At 61.0% G+C, this 18,288-nt stretch overlaps 8 protein-coding genes across 8 annotated transcripts; 3 read left to right on the top strand and 5 right to left on the bottom strand.

Annotated features, from left to right (window-relative positions):
- Positions 1-778: 778 nt before the first annotated feature.
- Positions 779-2,128, top strand: A1Q1_03413 (G protein beta subunit-like protein Rkp1; the record flags this gene model as incomplete). The annotated part of the gene is made up of 4 exons (XM_014323211.1): positions 779-887; positions 970-1,189; positions 1,364-1,559; positions 1,709-2,128. 4 exons carry the CDS (start codon positions 779-781, stop codon positions 2,126-2,128), a joined length of 945 nt encoding a protein of 314 aa, XP_014178686.1.
- Positions 2,129-2,922: 794 nt separating this feature from the next.
- A1Q1_03412 (uncharacterized protein) lies at positions 2,923-3,753 on the top strand (the record flags this gene model as incomplete). The annotated part of the gene is made up of 1 exon (XM_014323210.1): positions 2,923-3,753. One exon carries the CDS (start codon positions 2,923-2,925, stop codon positions 3,751-3,753), a length of 831 nt encoding a protein of 276 aa, XP_014178685.1.
- Positions 3,754-4,181: 428 nt separating this feature from the next.
- On the bottom strand, positions 4,182-4,866 carry A1Q1_03411 (uncharacterized protein; the record flags this gene model as incomplete). Its single annotated transcript, XM_014323209.1, has 2 exons — positions 4,182-4,669; positions 4,821-4,866. The coding sequence occupies 2 exons, from the start codon at positions 4,864-4,866 to the stop codon at positions 4,182-4,184; spliced, it is 534 nt and encodes a 177-aa protein (XP_014178684.1).
- A 961-nt stretch (positions 4,867-5,827) lies between these two features.
- On the top strand, positions 5,828-7,933 carry A1Q1_03410 (uncharacterized protein; the record flags this gene model as incomplete). The annotated part of the gene is made up of 1 exon (XM_014323208.1): positions 5,828-7,933. One exon carries the CDS (start codon positions 5,828-5,830, stop codon positions 7,931-7,933), a length of 2,106 nt encoding a protein of 701 aa, XP_014178683.1.
- A 277-nt stretch (positions 7,934-8,210) lies between these two features.
- On the bottom strand, positions 8,211-9,954 carry A1Q1_03409 (uncharacterized protein; the record flags this gene model as incomplete). Its single annotated transcript, XM_014323207.1, has 4 exons — positions 8,211-8,948; positions 9,027-9,277; positions 9,321-9,792; positions 9,856-9,954. 4 exons carry the CDS (start codon positions 9,952-9,954, stop codon positions 8,211-8,213), a joined length of 1,560 nt encoding a protein of 519 aa, XP_014178682.1.
- A 710-nt stretch (positions 9,955-10,664) lies between these two features.
- On the bottom strand, positions 10,665-11,942 carry A1Q1_03408 (uncharacterized protein; the record flags this gene model as incomplete). Its single annotated transcript, XM_014323206.1, has 2 exons — positions 10,665-11,806; positions 11,894-11,942. The coding sequence occupies 2 exons, from the start codon at positions 11,940-11,942 to the stop codon at positions 10,665-10,667; spliced, it is 1,191 nt and encodes a 396-aa protein (XP_014178681.1).
- A 1,041-nt stretch (positions 11,943-12,983) lies between these two features.
- Positions 12,984-14,177, bottom strand: A1Q1_03407 (branched-chain-amino-acid aminotransferase 2; the record flags this gene model as incomplete). Its single annotated transcript, XM_014323205.1, has 1 exon — positions 12,984-14,177. The coding sequence occupies one exon, from the start codon at positions 14,175-14,177 to the stop codon at positions 12,984-12,986; it is 1,194 nt and encodes a 397-aa protein (XP_014178680.1).
- A 904-nt stretch (positions 14,178-15,081) lies between these two features.
- Positions 15,082-17,597, bottom strand: A1Q1_03406 (protein kinase Sch9; the record flags this gene model as incomplete). The annotated part of the gene is made up of 3 exons (XM_014323204.1): positions 15,082-16,591; positions 16,635-17,473; positions 17,580-17,597. The coding sequence occupies 3 exons, from the start codon at positions 17,595-17,597 to the stop codon at positions 15,082-15,084; spliced, it is 2,367 nt and encodes a 788-aa protein (XP_014178679.1).
- Positions 17,598-18,288: the final 691 nt, after the last annotated feature.

Below are 18,288 nucleotides of genomic sequence, written 5' to 3'. Positions count from 1 at the left end.
GTAACAGACAGTGTATCAGCACAATCCACCATTGCCAGGGTCCCGGGGGAACAAGAACGACAACGCGCGCAAGCTCTGAGCAAATCACATCCACACGAACCAAAGTCCCGGCGCGGTCAGCATATACTCAGCGAACAAGGCCTCCAACGCCACCATGTCTCCGCTCGAACCACTTTTTCTGCATGAACAAGGATTCCGTTAGATCGAAGCAAGAGCACGATGAACGAGCATGAACATACATCACAACGAGAACACGGGCGCCAACGGGATCATGATCGACTCTACGCACAAGTTAAACTGCAAGGACAAACACTCGGACGCGATCGAGCGTCAGCAATCATTGGACCAGGCGGATGCACACGGGGGCCAGAACCAGACGAGCAACCAACCTCACATAGGACCAGCACACACACCCGCACGAGCCCGAGAACCCGATCCATAACCATCTCCCCACGGAGGTCGTTCAACCCAGCACCGAACAAACATGCAGCCGTAACTAGCACTAGATTAGGTGGCAGAGGAGCCAGGACCTTAGAATGCATCTATCACAACGTTGCACCGAAATCCGCCGCAATGCCACAGTCTTCCGCCACCTCAGGCACCCACCTGGGTGGGCCGGCGATATACCGCAAATGCCGGAGGACGAAACTGTCAAATTGGTTCCGCTTTGCGGGGCAGATTTGGTTCCGTCGTGTGGGGTATCTCGAAATCCAAACTGTGCTACGAGAGACATCTCTTACACCTCAACCCACACCACCACCACCAAAAAACAGACAAAATGGGCGAGCCTCTCGTTTTCAAGGGATCCCTTGCCGGCCACGCCGGCTGGGTTACTGCCATCGCTACCTCCAGCGAGAACCCCGACATGATCCTCACCGCTTCGCGTGGTACGTACGAAAAACGGCTGCTTGGAAAGTCGCTGGGCGAATTTTTCGAGCGGTGAAGGAGCGACCCGCTGACATCTCACAGACAAGACCATCATCGTCTGGCAGCTTACCCGCGACGAGTCTTCTTTCGGTTTCCCCAAGAAGATCCTCCACGGCCACAACCACTTCGTCTCTGACGTCGTCATCTCGTCGGACGGCCAGTTCGCCCTCTCGTCCTCGTGGGACAAGACCCTCCGTCTCTGGGACCTGAACACCGGCCTTACCACCCGCAAGTTCGTCGGCCACACCGGTGACGTCCTCTCGTGAGTATCTTCTGCTGGAACTGGACGGGCTGCGGGGGCTATGCTGCAAGTCGCATGGATTTCTGGGATTTTTGGAGCATACGGACCAAATCTCTGTTTAGCCACGCTGTAATTGGCTCCCCGCTCCTGGCCAGCAGTTTCGTTGAAATCTGCGAGTTCTAAGCTGACCAACAGGGTCTCGTTCTCCGCCGACAACCGTCAGATCGTCTCGGCCTCGCGTGACCGCACCATCAAGCTCTGGAACACCCTCGGCGAGTGCAAGTTCAACATTGTTGACGACGGCCACTCCGAGTGGGTCTCGTGCGTCCGCTTCTCGCCCAACCCCGTCATCCCCGTCATCGTTTCGGCCGGCTGGGACAAGGTCGTCAAGGTGAGTATCTGCAATGGTTGGGAAATGATGATTTGTATTATATTTGCTACTTCAGAGGGCTTGCCCGATGAGACAACACTATCCACCAAGATCTCTGATCCCCCATTGAACCAGCTCCTTTTGACGGGAATGATAGCTGACAGAAACAGGTCTGGGAGCTCTCCAAGTGCAAGCTCAAGACCAACCACTACGGCCACACCGGCTACATCAACACCCTCGCCGTCTCCCCCGACGGATCCCTCGCCGCTTCCGGTGGCAAGGACGGCATTGTCATGCTCTGGGACCTCAACGAGGGCAAGCACCTCTACTCCCTTGAGGCCGGTGACATCGTCAACTCGCTCGTCTTCTCGCCCAACCGCTACTGGCTCTGTGCCGCCACCGCCTCGTCGATCAAGATCTTCGACCTCGAGTCCAAGTCGATCGTCGACGACCTCAAGCCCGACTTCAACGAGCTCTCCGAGAAGGCCCGCAAGCCCGAGTGCGCCTCGCTCGCCTGGTCCGCCGACGGCCAGACCCTCTTCGGTGGTTACACCGACAACCTCATCCGCGTCTGGGCCGTTACCGTCTAAGACGTTTATCTGTAGTCATGCAGAGTTTGTGGTGGATAGACACTTGTTTTGGCAGGGGCAGTTTGGGCACCCCGAGCGACGCACTAGACAGCAGTCGCTATGTATGAACACTCATCATCAGCACGTATCAGTTCTCAGTTGTCAGAAAAGTTCGAGAGCAGACTCACACCGGGAAAACGGGAATCTACACTCAGCAAATCAGAGTGCCAAGCCCTCTGCACGTCTGATAATGCCCGTTGTACTATTTAGTGCTTCTACGAAGCAGCTCGTGCATGTTACAGACGCCGGCGCTCGCACGTCTGGCGCGGTCTCCATGCAGAGGTTCTGAGGAGAGAATATCAGTTCACGATAAATTTGCTTCCGTGCGTCCAGATCCGGCGGCAGGCGGCGGTGGAGGTCACTGAGATTTTGGCCACCTGCGCTCACAAGACACGGGTCGTGTCAACATCAACCACCACGACGACGATAGACAGACATGCCTCACAAACGTAGGTGTACAGTTGCGAAGAACGGAAAGTCAGCTGACATGAACAGGAGCGAAGCGGTCTGTGCGTGAGGAGGCGCGGAACAAGAAGTGAGTCTGCTCGGCTGTGTTCACCCTCACCGACTCTCGATCTCGAAGCGCTGCGTTCATGATTTCTTAATGGCACCTGCGGGTAGCCAGCAGATGATAAGATTTGGAGTTTGCGCTTTGTTGGATTCCGGAGGTGTTGAGGACTTGGCCGTGGACTAAGCAGCTGTGTGGCATGTACCAGAAGCTGACGATCAGGGGGTACAACCTCGCGCCCTCCTCCATGAAGGACGACACGCCAAAGGGAGCTCTCCGCATCCTGAACGCGGCCAAGGTCCAAGCCGCTTTCAGGAAGCAGGGTCGTGTGACTTCGGAGGACACCGGCGAGCACACTCTGAAGCGGAAGCGCGGCGAGGAGAAGAAGGCGGCCAAGTCCTCCGACGACTCCAAGGCGAACGAGCCCGCGAAGATCCGAACAGAGGCGGACAAGGAGGCAGCGAAGGCGGAGAAGGCGGCCAAGGCCTCTGGCGAGGAGGGCGGGAAGAAGAAGGCCGGCAAGCCCGAGATCCCCAAGATCGGCCCCAACGAGACGTTGGGCGAGTACAACCGCCGCGTCGAGGCGCTCATGCGCGGGAGCGTGAATAAGGCGATCAAGTCGGCGGAGGCGCTGAAGGGGCAGCAGATCCAGGCCCTGAAGGCCGAGAAGGCGGCGCGTCGTGCTGCAGCTCAGGCAGGTCTTCCGCCGCCCAAGCCCGGCTCCTCGTTCTCGTCTAACCCCCTCCCGGCAGGCGCGGCGGGTAAGAAGGAGCCCTCGCCCTCCCCCGAGCCCGAGGAACGGACGTTTGCCGAGGCGCCGCAGCGCCGCCGCCTGAATGACATTGCGCTCGCGCCCCCGCAGCTGCCCAAGATGCGCCAGGCGAAGAAGACGCCGAGCGAGATCGGCTCCAAGATCCCCCTCAACGCGGGACAGAAGCGTATCATGGAGGAGGAGCGCGAGCGCGTCATCCGGATGTACCGCGACATGAAGGCGAGGAAGGAGCAGGAGAAGGCGGCCGAGAAGGAGGAGAAGGAGGCGGAGAAGAGGAAGAAGAAGAAGGCGCGCAAGAGCCAGTAGGACGGCCGAGCTTTGTTGTAACCATATATCATTTAGATGGCATCTCATACCATGTTCAATCGTTCGGTGCGTCATTGGGTGCGGAAACAGGAGGGTGGTTGTCCCGCCCGCACAGTCAGCGATGCATAGGGCAACTAGGCGCATGCAGTAAAGCGCCTCGATCTCTTGCGCGTTCGTCGATCATCACCATAGCACACCATATAGGCCGTGCCGGCAGTTGCTGGGCCATCAGAGGCGCGACAGTGACGCCCAGGAACGACTCGGTTGCCTATCGCGGCTTAGCGCGTCACGGCGCCTTTGGGTTGATCCGCAATCTCATGTTCTCTCATGTAGTTTGTGATCTCGTGTAACACGGCTTCATATGATACGTGATACAAATAAAATGCTGCTAGCAACCCTCGACGCGACGACTATTGTACGACGTTTGTTTACTCGAGCTGGTCGAGGTCGGCCTTCTTGTCGGCCTTGTCGTCCTTCTTGTCGGCCTCGTCGAAGTTCTCGACGAGGTCGGGGATCTCGTCGTCGACCTCACCGTCCTTCTTCTCACCACCGGCCTGCTGGTTGAGCTGGGCCTGGCGGGCAGTCAGCGACTGGTAGGACTCGGCGAGACGGCGGAGGTTAGCCAGCGAGTCAGGGCCGAGCTGGTTGAGGATACCAGGGACGAGCTCGGTGAGCTCCTTGTTCTGGCCGGGGCCGTAGATGGCAAGGGTGTTCGAGGGGAGGGCGGCCTGGACAGCAACCTTGGGGGCGCCGAAGTGAAGAACGTTGCCGTCCTCCTTGAACATGTTGACCTCCTCAACACCGGCGATGGGGGTGACGCCGAGCTTCTTGAGGGCAGCCTGGAGCTTGCGGTCGTCGCCCTGGGTAGCGGTCACGGACTTCTTGACCTGCTTACGGCGGGGAGTACCCTTGCCGCCTGTTTGTGTTGATAGCCGAAGGAGTGAGCATGAAGCACGAAAAAAGTCGAGAGGCGATCATTGCGGTAGCGAACGGGAGCACGAGCGAGTCAAAGAAAGCACGAATGTCAGTGGACGGTCCTCCTCAACAACAAAGTCACGCGAACGCACCAATGCGGACCTGAGCCTGGAGCTTGGCGAGCTTCTCCTTGTCCATGATGATTAGTGGCGGCTGTAGTGTTGAACGCAGAAGAGGTTGATTGACGAAAGCCGGTTGACAGATGACGTGGTGAAGTTCCGGGGCCGGTTGCAAGTGAGACCAGCAGGCACACGACGATCGTCCGGAAGACCAAGAATCCAACAACAAATTCCCAGCGCGTGCACGTTCAGTTACAGGTCGTTGAAAAAAGTCGCGAGGTCATGCGTCCGAGGTAGTGACAGGTCCAGTGTCGCGAGATGGAATGCGTTCGAAGGTCACGCGAATATAGGTTCGTTTCATGGCAGGATCGGATCAAGGAAGCACGGCGTCAGCATATTACGCGCGGTTGTTGCACCGGAGCCCGGGAAAGTCGTCGCGCCCAGTCGGGGCTGAATGTCCGTCGTCTGCGCCGGGGTCCTTGGTGCCGTGTCCGACTTACAGCGGGTCCGTTTTGATGGTAGGGAGAGGAGAGAGAGTGGTGGGTGGTGGCTTGGGTTGAGCGACTTGGACTTGGCTGCTAGTCGAGTGTGTGGGCTGGGCTGGGCTGGCTGCGCTGGCTGCTGGCTGGCTCTGGCACAGTGTCGCGAGCTCATTGGAGATCCCCGTCACCTGTTCACGGCAATATCGCCGACCACGTGGATGTGGCACTAGCGCGTTTGATTTCCCTTCTCAACCACACCCCTGCCTGTCGTACCTGCCCGATCGAGCACCAGGCGTCAACAACAACATTATTAGTCTTCACATGCATCTCGTCTCTCTTCTCACCACACCACCATTCCTTCTTCCTCTCTCTACCCAACTCCACCCCGCCACTAGTCTCAATCACCCATCTCTCCTGTCCTTCCGCTGCTTGCATCACCCTCTTGTCTTCTTGCGCGCACCCTCACTATCCTGCCCTGCCCGTCCATCCGACTGGAACCCGCCTTCCCTTTGACGACCGGCAACGGGGCCAATCGGTCACCTTCAACAGCACGCCACCATGTTTATGCCCCAGTCCCAACCGCACCACAGCCGCTCCTACGGTGCACCCTCGACCGTCCGTCGACGAGGTGACAAGGAGAATGCTGGTGCACTGCCGTCCAAGACCCCTAGTCGTAATGCGCTCAAGCAGGTCGCCGGACCATCAACCGGACGCATGCTCGGGAAGGCGACTATCGACCGGAATATTCTTGCACCGAAAAGCGATGCCCCTCCTCCCAACGATGACATCAAGCCCAAGCGGCTATTTGCAAACGTTCAGCCACCCGCTTCGACGACGCGACCTGTGAAACCTCGATCCGTTAAAACACCCGCTCATGCAAAGACTCCTGCCCCTTACCGTGATCTTGAGCCTGAGCCGCAACCCACTCCCCTTCCTAGTGCGCAGCGCACGCGTCGTCGATCCCGCAACTCGCTGGTCCGCACCCCCGACCACCAATGGGATCAGGAGTTGTCGTTGGACTCGATCGCCGAGGTCGAACTGGAACCAGCGGCGGCTCCGGCTGTCGAATCCGATTACGAGCTCGAGTATGCGCCGTCACCTATCAAGGAGGTGGCCTATGTCCCGGAGTGGGCTGACAGCATTCCTGACCCTATCGAGACCATGACGAAGCTCGGCCAGATGCGCCCCATGCTCTTCGTTGCGGCTCCTAGCCCTCCAAAGGCACTCCAGCCTGTCCCGATGCCGACGCTAGATCTGTGTGACGACGACGAGGTTGAGGAGCCGATCCTCCGCAAGGCTAAACCCGCTCCGGTGGCTCAAAAGTCCAAGGCCGCTCTGACGTCGAAGCCCGCCAACCGGCCCCTGGCCATTCGCGGCCCTAGTGGCGCTGCCAGGCCTGGCGCACCTGCTATTCGGCCCACGGCTCGCGCTCCGGCTACCACTCGCACTGCTGTGGCGAAGCCTGCTCCTGGATCGTCGGCGACGCGCCCTCTCGCCTCGAAGACGGCCACCTCTCTCCGACCAGGAACCACCACCAAGCCCCCGCCCACTGCGCGCTCTGCGCCGCTCGGGGCGGCTCGTTCCACTGTCACCACTCGACCCGCCGTAGCTGCCGCTCGCACTGCGTCGGCTCCGCTCAAGTCCGGTGTTCGCAGCGTTCTCTCGAAGACAGAGACACGTACTACAGCTACGCGTGCCGCTCCCGCTCCTTCCGCTCGCAAGCCCACCACGGTGGCCCCGACCTCGAAGCCGGCTGCCCGCCCTGGCGTCAAGCCCGGCACGGCAACCCGTCCCGCTCTCGCCTCCAAGACTGCTGTGCGCCCCCCAGCTCCCGCTCCTGCTCCCACTCCCTCGTCGCCTGTCCCCGAGTTTGCCGACATGGAGATGAATTTTGGCGTCCTCGACCTCGACTTCAGCGAGTTGGAGCCCAAGGTTCAGACTCCACCCGCCATTGACCTTGGTTCTGAGCTCATGGATCTGCCCCTACCTGCAGACGAACGCGAGCAGGCTACCAAATCGGCAGAGTCTGAGTCTGCTCCTCCTTCCGTGGTGCAGGCGAGCGAGCTTCCCCTCTCTGTGGAGCTCGGCCAGCCCATCACCGCTGAAGCGGACATCGCGAGGCCCAGCGCTCAGGATGCTCCTGCCCATGAGGCTGAGTGCCTTCCTGTCGAGGCAGTCTATTCCCAGCAGAGCGAGCAGACAGCTCCCATCGATGCCGCCAACGTGGCTGAGCGCATTGCCGTTGGCCAGGCCGGTACCGCTGACAAGGTCGTCGCTGTTGACGAGCCTGCCGCTGCTGATGAGCCTGCCATTGCTGATGAGCCCGTCGTTGCCGCCGAACCTGGCGCCGCCGACGAGCTTGTCGTCTTCGATGAGCCTGCCGCTGCTATCGAGTCTGCTGCTGTCGATGAGCCCGCCGCCGTGGACGTCGACGTTGATGGGCCGGCTTTTGATCCCAAGGAGCAGCCTGCCTCCGGTGAGCCTGTCACCACCGACGATACTGCAAGCGACGACTTCGAAGCTGTGGACCCTGCTCTCGCCCCTGCGGTGCCCTCATCGAACATCGCCTTCGACACCATCCCGGAGGAGCTGGAGCAAGAGCTCGACCTTGACGTGAACGCGCTCGACATCAGCGAGGACATGAGCCTGGAGTCTATCCAGTAGCCGCTCTACCAGCCCGTCATCACCTGCGCCCCTACCCTCGCCACATATCATCATCTTGCGTCACATCTCACTGTTGTAATGTCTCTCTTGTAAAGGATACTCCAATGTTCATTGTTTGCACTGTTTCTTACTCCTCAAGACGATCACAAAGCCATGTCTCACAATTCCGGCCAGCACCCAATAGACATTTTGTAACTAAATATGCATTGGATCCCATGCTGAACGATACCCCGCTACGGACGTTGCTCCTGCTTGGCTACTGATTGTCAGGCTAGATTTAGAAGATGGGTGCGCTAGACGGGCCCGAAGGCTGCGTCTGCTTGTAGATGCTGGGCTTGGGCTTGGGCTGCTGCTGCTCCTTATCGGCGTCCTTGCCCTGCTGGCGGGGCTTGTTGCTGCCAGCGCCGGAGCCATTCTCCTTGTTTCCCCCGCCCTGCCTGCCGTTGGAACCGGCGGGACGCCCGCCGCGTCCCCTGCCACCAGCGTTGCCGGCCGGCTTGGCCTGGCGCGTCTTCGGCTTCTGGACCTGGAACCCGTCCTCGTCCGGACCGCTGGGCGCGCTGGGCGCGCTGGGGGCGTCCTTGTCCTTGGGGTCCTTCTTGGGTCCTCGCGGACGGTTCTGGCGCGGCTTGCCCTCGCCTCCGTTCTGGTTCTCCTTCTTCTTCTGTCCTCCCTGACCTCCCTGACCTCCCTGGCGCTGGGCCTGGCCCTCCTTCGACTGCTGCTGCTGCTGCTGCTCGCTGCCCGACGCAGCGGCGGAGCCATTCTCCCGCTTGGCGCTGTGCGGCTTGCGCTTCCTAGGCGCGCGCTTGCGCTCGCGCTCGCCCGTGCTGCTCGCTGGCGTCTCGGCCCCGCCTCCCTCCAGACGTACGGCCTCAAGCGCGTCGGCCGTCGCGTCGATCTCGGGCGTGGCCGCCGCACCCGTCGAGAACGCCTCCTGCATGCGCGCGGCTGCCGTCTCGTCGTCCTCGGCGCCGTCGGCTGCCGTCCAGTCGAAGCCGGTCTGCTCGTGAACCTGGGGTCAGCTTGGCTGGCTATCACCGAAGCGGGAGGACGGTGAGAGAGGAGAGAAGGGTGGGGCGGAGGGGGGGACGTCGACGGGGACGCTTCCGGGGACAGAAGCAGGCTCGACGACGACAAAGTCCGCCTCGGCGTTGTCGGGGATCGCGAGCTCGTCCTCCTGCAGGAAGTTGAGCGTTGTGCGGCCCATGCTGACCGGCGCCTCGAGCGTGACCTGGACCGCGGGGTCTTCGGCGGGCTCCATCGGCGTCTCGGGCACCTCGACCTCGGGCTGGGCGAGCAGGACGAGGAGCTCGTGCACGCGCGCGTCTGCTGTCAGCTCATCTGCCGTATTTTTAAAAGCTGCCCCTCGCTCGGGAAAACTCACCCTCCTCGTCGTCCTCGTTGGGACCCGTCGCAAGGCCGCCAAGCACGTTCTGGGCCGCCTTCCCGCCCTCGATGATGTCGTCGTACATGCGCGCAACCCTTAGGATGTCTGTCGCGAGCACGGCATCGGCCATGCGCGGCGGGAGGTCGAGGGGCGCAAACGTGAGTTCCTGCTCGGCAACGGTGGCCGGGCGCAGGAGCGAGTGCAGGGAGAGGAACCCGCCCAACCTGCCCGCGAGCGCGAGCTGGGCCTCGGCGACGCGCTCAGCCACGCGAGACTCAAAGTCCCGCTCGGCCGCTTCGCGCAGCTCCCTCTGCCTCGCGGCCGCAATCAGCTCGGCCTCCTCCACCTGCCGCATCAGGTCTTCCAGCTCGCGGATCGAGCCCTCCAGCACGGGCAGGTTTGCGACTGCGCTCCGCTGGTCGGCGTTCAGCGCCGAGGGGTCCTGCGCCGCGTAGCCGCGCACTCGTTGCTGCGTGTCAGCTCGTGATCAATATCACATACTTCAGCTGTCATGAGACCACGTCCTACTCACCACCTTCTTGTTCAGAGGGCGGAGACGCTTCGCGATGAGCTCCTCGACGGGCCCGCGCTCGGGCCGTTCCGTGTTGACGGGGACGCGCTCCTTGTCCATGATTGTTGTTGTATCTCGATGAGGTCAGAGGTCAGACGAGCTCTTGCAGCTGCTTGCTCGCTCGTTCGCTGGTCGCCGAGTCATGGCTGAGGCCAGACGCAGGCAAAGGACGTCACTGGATCTGGGGCTCCGGGCTATAACGCCGCGGAGTGAGGCACGTGACTGGGTCGTGTGGCGAAGGGCACTCAGTCGAATAGCGGCCTGAGGATGTTATGCATGCTACGGGGAGCTGTGCGTTGACGTTGTGCATAGAGGAGAGGTACCAGAGGTCATTAGTGGTTATGTAGTTGCGGGGATGGGGATGAATGTTGGGTCGAAAGGGACCGATACCAGGCGCGCGTGTGGGTTCCCCAGTCAAGAGACCATCCAGTAGGCCATCCGTGAAGCGCGAGGCTGCATTCGTACTTCCGCACATGGAAGCAGTGCCTCTGGGCCTGGTTATTTGTGCAATCAGAGGCGCACTCTGGTCAAAGCTTGTCTGTACTATGCGGTGCCTGCGAAGCCGTATTCCGTTATCCAGGAGTTATCGGGAAACCATCGTCTACCCAGTCGTCGGCACCCCGATATCTACGGCCTGGAGCTAGCTAACACACGCTAGAGGAGTAGATACACCTCGGCTCCCCAGTTTCTGTGCAAAGCAACATGGACCAAAATCGGCACTTTTCATCTGACAGTTTACAACCAAACAACAACCTATGCCACCAAACCGCTCAGAGCTTCGAGTTCCCACCCTTGATCTCAAACAGGCCCGCGACGCCGAATCCAGTCCCGGCACACATGGACGTGACGAGGAGGCCGCCTCCGCGCTTCTGCAGCTCCGCGGCACCAGTGGCGACCTGGCGGGCGCCGGTGGCGCCGAGCGGGTGTCCAAGGGCAATAGCGCCTCCGTTGGGGTTGAGGCGGTGCATGTCGAGTCCAATCTCCCTGGCGCAGTGGAGCGCCTGGCCGGCGAAGGCCTCGTTGATCTCAAACACGTCGATGTCGTCTGGCGTGAGGCCCGTCTTCTGCAGGAGCTTGGGCACGGCGACGGCGGGGCCGACGCCCATGATGCGCGGAGGCACGCCGGCAGAGAGCACTTTCACGACCTTGCCGATGATGGGGAGGCCGAGCTTCTCGGCGGCACTGCGGCGGGCGAGAATGACGGCTGCAGCGCCGTCGGTGATCTGCGACGCGTTGCCGGCGTGCGTCGTCCCGTTCTCCTTGAAACTGGGCTTGAGACCCGAAAGGCTCTCGGCAGTGGTGCCGTAGCGGATGCCGTCGTCTGTGGAGACCGTCACGCCCTCGATGGACACGGGGATGATCTCGTGCTCAAACTTGCCCGCCTTCTGCGCCCGCTCTGCCTTCTGGTACGAGCTGGCCGCGAACTCGTCGAGCTCCTTGCGGCTCAGCCCGTTCTCCTCTGCCACATTCTCGTTCGTGAGGCCCATCGGGATGAGGCAGTCCGAGGCCAGCTGGTGCGAGGCGACGACCGCGGAGTGCGGGTGGTCCAGAGGCTTGGGCACGTAGTGGTGCGTCATGCTCTCGCAGCCGGCCGCGATGCCGACGTCAATGTCGCCCTGCCTGATCTCATTCGAGATCGTCCAGATCGCCTGCAGAGACGACGAGCACTGCCGGTTGCACGTCGAGACGGACGAGGTGTAGGGAATACCTGCGGCGAGGGCCGCCATGCGGCTAATCGACGCGCCGCCGCGCGGCGTACGCACCGTCCCGACGCACACGTCCTCGATCAGGTTCGGGTCCACCTTGCCCGCCTTCATGGTCGCGGAGAGGACTTGCGACAGCATGTCCTCGTAGCGCGCCTTGGCCAGGCCGCCCTTCTTCGCCTTGGTCATCGGGGTGCGCTTCGCCGCGACTGTGTGTTAGCGCGGCAGAGTTGAGCGTCGTGCAATGTAACGTTGCCAGTGGAGCGCTCGCGCCGCAGTGATAGGATGATACGTACCAATAACGACGTCGTCGGGGGAGTCGCGCATAATCTCAGCCTTGCCCATGGTGTGTTGCTTTCAGTCGTGCAGAGAGGGGTAGTGCGGGAAGAAGTTCGCTGCACCTCTGTCTAGCTGCAGCCCATATATCGATCCGGCAATAGCTCTCCCCATAGTGCGTAGTTGCCCGGATATGACCGAGTGGTGTGGACCGAATTCCGACTGACCGTTCTCCACTCTGGGGCGGTCATCGCCGCATGTGTCGGATTACTCTGTGTCTAATCAGGTTTGTATTGAGCAAGAGTGTCGATTAGAGTTACGTATTAGTGGCCTTTGCCGACTGAGCTCGGAGACTTTGCGCTGCATGCCAAGTGTGCAAGTGTGAGGCAGCGCAATGGCGATCGTCTCGGCCGCGGGGCGCGGAATGCTCTTCCCTTTCAAGCGCAATTGACGAGAACTCACACGAGAGTCCCAGTGCCGCACACTCTCGCCGCAATCAACGACAACGGCGCACCCCACGTGTCTGTCTGACACCAATCTATACGCCGCCACTACATCCCTTATCAGGCCTTGTCCGGCGGCGTCTAAGCTTCTCAGCCAGACCAAGCCAGAAGATACACGAGGCAGTCACCTCCACATCCCCCGCACCTGTCTACCCCGCATCTGACATGATTGCCAAGACCTCACGGTGACCGGATCTTGCCCGTTGGCCCGTTGTTTGTGGTCCGGCGCACGGTCCTCGGTCCTTCGGTTCTTCAAGGTCCTCGTCATCGCAAACTTCTCAAGTACTCGGCGCTGAGCTGCGCTCAAGCTCTGTCAGCTCCGTGTCTATGACCCAAATCCATATCGATTCTAACTAACATACAATACCCTCGGAGTGAGGTCTATGCGAGTCTGTTTTTACGTTTGGCTCCGGCTCCGGCGCAGAGCGTCGATGCCAGGGTGTGCGGAGTGCAGGAGTGAGACAAGCGGAGGGCTGCCGTGCCATCACGATGCTATCACACGACCGCGGTTGCTGGGCGCCCCGAGGGCTCAGCACTCGCCATCGCTCGCCCTTCCGCCGACTCACCACTCGCTACGCTCGGCAGCTCGTGGTTCGCCAGCGTCTGCTCAGAGCTTGGCGTCGTTGGCAACGACGGCCCAGGGGTGCTCGATCTCGCCCTGCTGAATGGCAGACATGCGGTCGAGGACGGCCTTGGCAATGTCGCCCATGCCCTGGCCGGGGGGACCGCAGGGGATCTCAATGTCGCGGCCCTCGTATCCAATCTTGTCGACGGCGGAGACAACCGCCGCAGTGCCCGTTCCAAACACCTCGACGAGGGTTCCGTTCTTCTCGGCGTCGACCAGGTCCTGCATCACCAGCTTGCGCTCGCTCACCTCGAGCTTGTCGGGGAGGCCGGGGATGCGCGTCTTGCCCGAGGCGTGCTCGCGCGCCAGCGCCAGAGTGCTGTCACGCGTCACGCCGGGCAGGACAATGTCCTTGAGCGGCGGGGTGACGAGCTCAACCGTGCCGTCGGGCTTGCGGAAGGCGACGAACAGGTTCATCGTGCCCACCTCGGTGAGCTCGTGCTCGGGGCCGAGGAGCCAGAGGTTCTGGCTGTACCCGCGCTTCGCGGCCTCGGCCTGGGGCACGATGCCGGGGGCATAGTTGGCGCCGAGCTTGTAGCCGCCCGTTCCGCCGGGGGCGGCGCGGACAAACTCCGTGGTAGCGTAGAGCTGCACGGGCTTGAAGCCCGAGGCGTAGTAGGGGCCGACGGGGGAGCAGATGACGAAGAGCAGCGCATCGGACGAGGGACCGACACCGAGCGCCTCCTGCGTGCCAATCATCGTCGGGCGGAGGTACAGGCTGTAGCCCTTCTCGGAGGGGATCCACTTCTCGTCGAGCATGACGAGCTTCTTGATGAGCTCGATGAGCTCCTCCCCGTCAAAGGTCGGGAGCGCGATGCGCGCAGCCGACTTGTTCATGCGCGCCATGTTCATGTCCGGGCGGAACATGCGCACAGTTCCGTCCTCCGACTTGTACGCCTTGAGGCCCTCGAAGAGCGAGAACGCGTAGTGGAACACGGTAGACGACGGGTCCAGGCTCAGCGGCTGGTACGGCTTGATCTCGGGCTTGCCCCAGCCCTTCTCGCTGTTCCACGGGATCGTGAGCATGTGGTCGGTAAAGGTGTGGCCGAACACGAGCTGCGACGCCGGCGGCATCGTCTTGGGCGTCGTGGTGCGCTCGATCGTGGCGATCGAAGAGTCGAGCCCGGGCTTGCGGACGCTCTCGCCGGTGAAGGCGTCGGTCGTCTTGAAGCGCATCGCGGGGGCGAGGCGGGCGGGGCGCGGGAGGGCGGCACGCGACGACACACGGGTCGAGGCGCGCAGGGCGCGCGAAACAGAGTTCGACAGCATGCTTGCTGGAAAGAAAGAGTGGGGAGAGGGGAGAGTGGTGGGGAGAGGAGGAGAGAAGGAGAAGACACAATAATAAGTTGGTCAGTGGTGCCGGAAAAGCCAGTCGAGTCGTCTGAACTCACCCACCGTAGACTGGCCCGCGTTCGCACACCGCACAGGCTATCAGCGGCTTTGGCCTGGTGGGCGATATTCGCTCCAGCCTCCACCCAATCTCATCATTCCCGGCCGGGGCTTCTCCTCCGCGCCATGCGCCGGCCGAGATCACGTGATAAGCTTCATTGTAACGCACAGACTCGGCGAGATTCCGGTCTCGGCCTGATCGTCATGGCACAGTCACCCCCTCACGTCATATCTCTCATGCCAAGTCATGCTGCACGATATCCATTTCACCAACAGATACACGGGCGTCTGGCCGCCCAAACCTTTGTGGTGGTACTACAGAGGTGGTGTAGAAATAGGAAAACGGACACTTTCCGTGAATGTGATAATTGCTTGCTTGCTTGATTAAAAACGAGGTTGGAAAACGAGAGAGGGTAGAGAAAGAGTAAGAAGAAGAAGAAGAAGAAGAAGGGGGTAGAAGATGCAAATGAGTTGCGGCTTCACGCAAGGCGTGAGCGACATAATGCGTTTATGCTTTGGTTGGGGGGTTGCGAGTTGGGGGGATGGTGAAGAGTCTCATCGTCGTCGTCGTCGTCTCGTTCTCTGGGTGGGATTATACTTTGGAGTTTCTTTTCTCTCTTGGTTACTTCTTTGGCGCTAGCGAGGACGCTCGTCGCGGGAACAGGTTATCGGTTTCGTGTGATACTAAACACTACTCCATGTCAACGTCCGATTGTCGGCGTGTCCGCTGGCCGTCCATGCTGTCCTCGTCCGAGTACTCGTCGTCGTCCTCGACCGCCTCCTCGTTGTCCTCCTCCTCGACGTCGCCCATGCCTTGGTCCGCAAGGAACGACGCAGGCACGAGCGACTCGCCCGTGTACGTGAAGCCGCGGAAGTTCTCCTGCACCGACGACGTGAGCGGCGACCCGTTGATGTTCTGTGCCGGTGGCCGCTGCGACTTGTTGATCGCCATGCCGCCCGCCTGGCCCATGTAGGACGGGTTCGACAGACTGCCGCCAGGACCGACGTACTGGTGACGTCCGGGCTCGGGGCCGGCGTAGTGGTCGTCGTCGTAAATGTCGACACCTGCCTCGGCCAGCGTCGAGTTGGTGAACTCGGGGTCAAAGTTGGCGACACTCTCGTCCGAGTCGACGATGGGCTTGAACGGCGGCGTGATCTGCTTCTTGTACAGCGCGTCCCAGTCGATCGACTTGAAGAAGGGGTGCTCCTTGAGCTCGGCGGCGCCGCGCTTGGCTCCAAGACGGTTCTGCGGGTTACGGTTCAGCAGACCCTTGACAAACTGCTTGCCGTCGTCGCCAATGACGTGCTTGGGGAAGCGAATCTTGCCGTAACAGATGAGGCGGTACATCTCCTGCGTCTGCTCGGCGTAGAACGGCGACCAGCCGCAGCACATCTCGAACAGAAGCACGCCGAGCGACCAGAAGTCGACGTGTTTGCCGTATCCCTTCTCGTCGAGCAGGACCTCGGGCGCAAGATACTCGGTCGTTCCACAGAAGGTGTTGGTGAGCTGGTCGTTCGTGAGGTCGGGCTTGGACAGACCAAAGTCACAGAGAGCAATGTGTCCCGTGGCGTCGAGCAGAATGTTCTCAGGCTTCAGATCACGGTACACAATGTTGTACTTGTGCAGGTGCTCGAGGGCAAGGACAAGCTCGGCGATGTAGAAGCGCGCGCGATCCTCGGAGAAACGGCCCTCCTTCTGCAGGTGCCAGAAGAGCTCACCGCCGCACTTGTAGTCGGTGACAAAGTAGAGCTCCTTCTCGGTTTGGAACGAGAACTTGAGGCCGACAAGGAAGGGGCACTCGAGCGAGCGCTGCAGAATCTTGCGCTCTCCGATCGTGTGGGCGACCTCCTTCTTCGCGACGATCTCCTTCTTGGACAGGACCTTCATGGCGTAGATACGCTTCGTGTCCTTCTTGCGGACCTGGAACACGCGGCCGAACGTTCCACGCCCGATAAGCTTGAGGAAGTCAAAGTCGGACGGCTTCAGGTGCACCTTGTTACGGGTCGCGTGGAAAGTGGTCTGAATCCAGATCTCGCCAGTGACCTGCTCCGACTCGCGCGAGCCAATCTTGTACCACTGGTCAGTCGTGAAGCCGTCCCTGAGGGTGGGCTTGATCGTGAGCATGCCGAGGAAACCCTCGCCCGCCTTATTCCTGTCGTAGATGGACACAGACAGTTGGGACGTGTGCTGTGTCAGGTCGCTGTGGGCAGGGTTAGTCACTGCTAAACAAGGGCGTCACTCACAAGGTCACCTCCTCCTTCCAGATGGGGTCGCCCGGACCAGGCTTGCCGAACCAGGACCCGACCTGCTGCTGGTCTCCCGGCTGGGGTGTCCGGTTGCCGTCGTTGCTCTTCTTGCGGCCGATGGCGTCCGAGAATGCGCGCGTGATAGATCCCAGTCCGCCCGACGTAGCGCGGTTGACAGGCTGGGGCTGAGATTGCGTGAAGGGGACGTGCGAGGGGTTGGAGACGGGGTGCGGGGAGCGGGACACGAACTCGTTCTGCTCAAACTGCATGACGACGTAGGGCTGGGGGTCCTCTCCATCGGCGTGCTTCTGAACGGCGAGACCGCGGGCCTGGATCAGCTTGACGTTGAGCGTTCCACGGATGCTCTGAGAGGGGGTCTGGGGCTGATCCGCGGACGTGGGAGTCGTGGCCCCGTCCATGGACCGAGACACGCCGCTGCTAGTGTTGATGGCCTTGAGCATCTTGGGGGGCTCGTGGAGACCGAAACCGAGTCCTCCAACGCCGCCCATCGTGTCTCCGATCGTAACGCCAGTCGTGGCCGGGGCGGCACCAGGTGTTCCGATGGGTCCGAAGCCGACCGTCGTAGGGGTTCGTCCTCCGTTCGCGGGCGAGTTGGGGGCGTTCAGCGAGAGAGCCGACGTGGCCTTGGAGAGCGTGGGTGCGTTCGAGCCCTGGTGCGCGGACATGGTGTCAAAGGGGTTGGCGGTTTGCGAAGCCCTCGGTGTCGCTTGGTCAGCGGGACCGCCGAGGAAGGATGAAGAGGGCGCGAGGGTATCAGAGTCCCCAGCGTCCTTGGACGGTTGGGGCTGCTGAGCCTGTGCCGAAGATGGCCAAAGCTGGTGCTGATCAGTCAGTCGCTATGTCCAGAATGCTTTATGACGCGGGTGGCGCGCGACAGTCGTTCGCGATGTTCACAGAGGTTATCGCTCAGCTATCACGTACCTTGACGCCCTTGAGCATTCTTTCCTAGTAGCGAGGAGGGGTGGAGGAGGTTGAAGAGCTTGCTTTGAAAGCGTGTTGAGGGGGGTGACTACTACTCGCTACAGGGGTGACTGGCTGACGGCTGACGAATACAAAAGTGTTCAAGCCCGACAAAAACCAAATGAGCAGAGAGAATCCAAGTAATGGAAAACGCCGAGCTTTGTGTTGTCTCGTTGGCGGGCTGCTGCTCCCGTATGTGACAGCAGTGGAGGGGGAGTGAGTGGACGCGCGCGTGCGGGTGATCTGAGTCGTGGTTCTTGCGGTTCTGGGCTCCGACCGGCCTGTTAGGTCTCCTGGGGCGGTGTGGAGAAGAGGGAGTTTGGGCGGGGGGAGCGGGAACGGATCGAAGGCGGCAGCAGTATCGATGACGACTTTGCTGGAGACCCCGGTGGACAGTCGATTGGTGTCGTCGGCGGTGGGGGTTTGCTGTCGACGTGCGCGCTGGTTGACAGGTTAAAAGCTGTGGGGAGGAGTAGGCGTGGTGGATGGAACAAAGATTGAAGGGATCAGGCGGTGGCGAGGAGGGGAACAGATAGGTATGGCGGAGGGATGCGGGGGTGCGGGGGTGGATGGGACTACAGAGGTGGTGTAGAAATAGGAAAGATCGGAAGAGCACACGTCTGAACTCCAGTCACGCCAATATCTCGTATGCCGTCTTCTGCTTGAAAAA

This window comes from Trichosporon asahii, assembly GCF_000293215.1.
Source record: "Trichosporon asahii var. asahii CBS 2479 unplaced genomic scaffold scaffold00056, whole genome shotgun sequence".
Taxonomy (NCBI): domain Eukaryota; kingdom Fungi; phylum Basidiomycota; class Tremellomycetes; order Trichosporonales; family Trichosporonaceae; genus Trichosporon; species Trichosporon asahii.
The sequence above is the reverse complement of the archived record's forward strand: the minus strand, read 5'-3'. Positions and strand labels throughout refer to the sequence as shown.